The 5,225-nt window shown below is 34.5% G+C and overlaps 2 protein-coding genes across 7 annotated transcripts in view; one reads left to right on the plus strand and one right to left on the minus strand.

Annotated features, from left to right (window-relative positions):
* LOC107605381 overlaps positions 1–2,320 on the plus strand; it is a 14,540-nt gene extending 12,220 nt beyond the window's left edge. For 4 of the 5 annotated variants that reach the window (XM_016307255.2, XM_021105181.1, XM_016307256.2 and 1 more), the window contains 6 exons: positions 45–206; positions 318–500; positions 868–981; positions 1,058–1,240; positions 1,563–1,607; positions 1,994–2,320. In XM_016307255.2, the coding sequence (XP_016162741.1) occupies positions 45–206; positions 318–500; positions 868–981; positions 1,058–1,240; positions 1,563–1,607; positions 1,994–2,128 (822 nt within the window). In that variant the 3' untranslated portion in view covers positions 2,129–2,320. Of the gene's footprint in view, positions 1–44; positions 207–317; positions 501–739; positions 982–1,057; positions 1,241–1,562; positions 1,608–1,993 lie in introns of those variants that run through there. The other variant, XM_021105182.1, reaches the window with a different exon arrangement.
* The window catches only part of LOC107605386 (hydroxyproline O-arabinosyltransferase 1), a 4,854-nt gene continuing 1,901 nt past the window's right edge, over positions 2,273–5,225 (minus strand). For both annotated transcript variants that reach the window (XM_016307263.2, XM_016307264.2), the window contains exons 2-8: positions 4,459–4,526; positions 4,144–4,345; positions 3,795–3,892; positions 3,639–3,708; positions 3,288–3,359; positions 3,075–3,188; positions 2,273–2,684 (exon numbers count right to left, since the gene is read on the minus strand). In XM_016307263.2, coding sequence (XP_016162749.1) covers positions 2,625–2,684; positions 3,075–3,188; positions 3,288–3,359; positions 3,639–3,708; positions 3,795–3,892; positions 4,144–4,345; positions 4,459–4,526 — 684 coding nt within the window. In that variant the 3' untranslated portion in view covers positions 2,273–2,624. The remainder of the gene's footprint in view (positions 2,685–3,074; positions 3,189–3,287; positions 3,360–3,638; positions 3,709–3,794; positions 3,893–4,143; positions 4,346–4,458; positions 4,527–5,225) is intronic.

Below are 5,225 nucleotides of genomic sequence, written 5' to 3' on the forward strand. Positions count from 1 at the left end.
TGTTTTTAATTTTTTTTTTTTTTTTTTTTTTTTTTTTTTTGCAGAACCTGTTGCAATGTGAGACTGAAGGCGATGATGACGAGAACGTTGGATTTTATGGAAGATGTATGCTTCATGCTGTTGACCCTAGATATCAGTCCAAGTATGATCCTGTTGATGATATAGATAGCTTAGAAGAAAGGGAATTCACCTGTGCCAGGACAGAGGTATTTTCTTCCTTTCCTGACATTTTCGGATTAACAATTAGTTTAAGTGAATGGTTATCTGAGTGTTGTTTGATATGTTTCTTGTGATTTGATGTCTTTGGAGCATTTTAGGGTTACAAGGGCTGTAAACGGGATGGTTTCCATAGATATTGTTACAGTGCCTTAAAGGGAAAGGGAGGAAGTGGATGCCTTGTTCCTGAAGAACAGTTAAATGCTTGGATTCACATTAATGGGCAGAAATCGTGTCCACAAAGACTCCCTAAACACGCATCAGATATTGAGCATGATTGTCGGGTATGTTCAAGTTATATCTATAGCCCGCAATTTTTGTGTGGATATTACGTTTACTAATTGGTTTTGAAATAACTGAACTAAAATTATATTTACCAGTCAGTTGTTTGTTGATTGATGTTTTGGATTATCCTTCCTTTGATCTATGTGGCTTGTATAAGACACCTTGTTTATGTCAAGAAGATCAGTTTTATATAGTTTTCTCAACCTTGTGCTAATTATGGACTTTTTACTTGACCTAGACAGGGACTTCAGCTTTTCAGAAACAAGCAATTTTAAGTGGAAAGATATATTTACATACCTAGTTGCCATACTTATTTTTTGGGTAAAATTCAGCCTATTGTCTTGAATATCTAACTCGTATATGCAGAAGGAATATGCTCGGTACAAGCTAGCAAAGGGCTGGAAACACCTTGTTGTTTACAAATCTGGAATTCATGCCCTTGGTCTTTACACTTCTCGATTCATTTCCCGTGGTGAAATGGTTTGATGCTAGCCTTTAGTTTTCATATTTTCTCTTTACTGTGGTTGCATATATGATGTTTCTGATGCTTGGATAGGTTGTTGAGTATGTTGGCGAAATTGTGGGGTCACGGGTAGCTGATAAGAGAGAGATTGAATATCAATCTGAAAGAAAACTTCAGTACAAGGGTGCTTGCTACTTCTTCAGGATTGACAAAGAACATATTATTGATGCCACAAAGAAAGGGGGCATAGCCCGTTTTGTTAATCACTCGTGCTTGGTATTACCTTTGAAAAACTGACTTGACTTCTTTTTTTTAGTTTCTGTTTTGTTCATTAGATATTAGTTATAAAGTAGTTTTGGGTCAGGCTCTCAAGTTTTGATGTCTTGGGTGTTATACCCAAAAATTCATGTGAATGAACAAGCTGGAGATCCGGGCCTTCTTACCCTTCTCTATGAACACTTATTTCATTTATCTTTTTGCTTGAGATAACTAAGAACTGTGACCATTATCAATGTGATTGTTATAACAAATCTTATCCGTCTTTTTTTTACTTGCAACAATTGTGCATTGTAACTAATGTTTTTCTTTACATGGCCAGCCGAATTGCGTGGCGAAAGTGGTTACTATAAGGCATGAGAAGAAGGTAATCTTCCACTCACTCCACGTTAAATTTAGAGTTAAAATAAAATACTCCAAGATACATAGAGGCGGCACAAACTAATTGTTGATGGACATGATTATGACAAGGTTATTATGTTGTATCTTTAGGCATACGGCATACGGCATATGTCTTATTAAAATGTATTATTTAGAAATGATTTTAAGATATAATATTGGACCTTCGTTGGCTGGGTTGACAGTAGATAAATACTTGCATGTATATAATACATACATTTAATGTATAAGAAATTAAGAATATCTGCAGCTAGTCATTTTTAATTTACAATGTTTAAAGGGTTTTTATATTATAAGAGTTTCATTTTGTTACACAGTGTAGAGTTTTAACCATGTGCCTTTTGGTTTTTGAAGGTTGTCTTTTTTGCAGAGAGGGACATATATCCTGGTGAAGAAATAACATATGATTACCACTTTAACAACGAAGATGAAGGAAAGAAGATTCCATGTTATTGCAATTCCAAAAATTGCAGGCGCTATCTTAACTGATTATAGCGATTGTTGATAACATGTATGATTCGTGAGAATGTATTTAATTATGACTCTTGAAATTGTCACTTGTTTGTGGATTGCTAGTACTGGGAGAAAGGTTGGGGGAGAAATATTCTCTTTTTCAAGGTTGAAAGGATAGAGTAGTTTCAATCGCAATGTTAAGAAATTAAAGAAACCATTTTATGACAACCATTGCATGTCATTAGCAGTCACATACGTATGTGCCCAAGCTTTGCACCCATGCTAGGTTCCCATGGCATTAGAGAATCAGATCCGTGGTCCTTGTTACAGATTTTTCTTTTTTACTAACATGTCCTTTTCCCCAGAAGTCCACAAGGATTAATGACATCTCAAGGTACAGCGGGCTTAAATTAGTATTTCGAAACATGTAAATTACACAGCAGCTATGTATAAACTACACAACAGTTATGAGTGATGTGTACGTTGCCCATATTTGGCATAGGCAAGTTGTGAACCACCTTCAGAGAGGCTTCTATGACCACCAGTTCGGAATATTTGCTGTGGCTTCATTTACCATTTTGACAAGGGTCACCTGTACAGTAATGATAACTGAATTGTTCATGGTCCTCCAAATGGTTTGTTCTTAAACATATTTATTCATGAAGAAAATTTCTTGGGGTGTAGTTTAGGAGGTTGAAAGTCCAATTAAACACCAAAGCATATAACATAAAAAATGGAGGCCCTCAGCTCTAATGCTCTTAAAAGTTAAAACACTAAACCCTAAGCTTATTAACTGAAACCATAAGCGCAATTAAATAATTGTCTAAAGATAACTAGTTCATTGATTACGTGATTTTAATTCCAGTTTCTTCTAATTTTAATACGTTGGACCATCTTATAGTGTGCGTAAATTCCCCCAAAATAACTTATTTTCTATTCTAAATAATTTATGATCAAAATTACAAAGGGAGAGGAAACGTACCACACTTTCGGGAACACCAGGTGGTGGCAATGTCAAGTTTTTGGGGGGAGCAACATGATCATAAGATCTTTTGTCAAATCTCCACTCTCCAATCTTTCCATACGTCAGCTCACCCTGAATATATACATGTTATTCTGAGTGAAAAAAGATCTACCTTTCTAACTTCAATAGACATAAGAAAGGTGTGTTCGAGCTCAATTTTCAGCACAGTACCTTCATATTATAGTCACATCCATAAGTGTAGTGAATTATGTATGTATTCCCAATTTTTTTGTCCCATGGAGGCTGCCAAACATAAATGATGAATAAGTATAAAGCAGGAAAACTACTTAATGTACTATATTCTTATGAGTTATGGCATGGAACTTGTGTTTCTCGATGGGCATTTTTGCATGCATTTATTTCAATCTTTTTTTGACAAAAAAATCAGCTCTTTTAACAAAAAGCACTTTTCATATATATGTATACACACACACATAAATCATAATTATATTAGGTATTATTACCAGAGGAACCTTATTAATTCATGACAGGGGAAAATCCATTAAAAAAAAAAAGTTGAACCTGAATCATGAATTCCTTGTGTAGAATGTTACCAACACCATGAAGTGCAGATGAAACGGCATAAGCATACCTGTATCAGTGATGTAAAAAACATTACAAGCCTAGTTGGAGAAAGATTTGGAAAGCATAATGAGTGTAGAGAAGGACAATTATTACATTTCAAGCACCCATCCAAAAGCTTTATCTGTTTCAGGATCCTTCTTCATTGCCAGGGAAACATTCATCCAAGTGGGAGCAATCTTCTTCAGGGATTCCTGACATACGTTACATATATAGTTAAAGGGTGGCCCAAAATCAAGAGACTATTCCATAAATACTACTACTTTCATCCAAGAATATGTGTCTTTTTACCAAAACTTAAAAAGAAAATAAAAATTGTATTCAACACAACTTTTCTCTCTTATCTCAACACATTTCTGTCTTATCTCTGTCATCTATCTCTATATACTTATCAAACACAACCTAGAAGACACTTAGTTTTGGACGGAAACAAATTGAAAGATACCTTGGCAACAATAACAGGTGAATTGCCAATTGGGTCTATATTGGTTATTGGTCCTTTCTCCTCAGGGAAGTACTTCCTTAGCACCTTCTCATACTTCTTTGGCTCAATATAAAAGAAAGGGAATGCAGCTCCAAGACCATCTCTAGCTAAGTTTGGTATAGGCTTGACAATTATATGATCTGGCTCTGACATCAATATGTAACTGAAAATATGCAACACAAATGACACTAACAAAAGTCAAAACCCAAAATTCTTTTAACAAAATAATGATCAAAGTATAGCACTTAGAATTTGAAGTTGAAAATAATCCCATACTCTTCTTTGATATCTGCTTGCTGTAGCCATTGCACAAATGCCCCTGGCCTGTTAAGGACAATGTAACCCTGCCATAGAAAAGAGTCAAGTAAGATTACATAAAACAACTTTGGTCACTGAAAATTAACATTGCTTATAATTTAGTCCTCGAATTATCGCACATTGTTAAGCAGGTACTAGAAGTTCATAATCATATTCAGGAACTAAATTGGCTACATTTCCAAGAACAAACCTCCATTTACTATGAGACATACTTGCATGCTCTTGCTTCTTGGAGCATGTATTTGCTCTCGGAGAACATTTGAAAAACGCTTTAGGAACATTTACAATCACTTATTCTTAATTTTTTTACAATAACTTTTAAATACCTTAAAAGAAAAATAGTATATGCATTTACAATTTTCTTTACTTTCTTTTTGAAATCAGATAGTAACCAGGACGAATGAAATCCAAAGCATTTTACCCAAAGAAAAAGTGCAAGGCATAGCACTTAAAATACCATACTTCAAGAACAAGCGCAAGGCATAACATTTATACAAATTATTCACAAATTGAAGCACACATTTCCTAGTTATCTAATTCTATAATAACACAACATAATGGACAGAACCTAATAGTAACTTGTAACAGAACAAACACACACACTTCATAGGAGGAAGGAATGAAAACCAAATCATAGCATTAGCGTTTGTGTACATTCTTTCTTCCAAATAACTAACTTAAAATCTTTAAAATTCAACTCCTCACTCACAATAATGTCATGAATT

Source organism: Arachis ipaensis, chromosome B06 (genome assembly GCF_000816755.2).
Source record: "Arachis ipaensis cultivar K30076 chromosome B06, Araip1.1, whole genome shotgun sequence".
Classification (NCBI taxonomy): domain Eukaryota; kingdom Viridiplantae; phylum Streptophyta; class Magnoliopsida; order Fabales; family Fabaceae; genus Arachis; species Arachis ipaensis.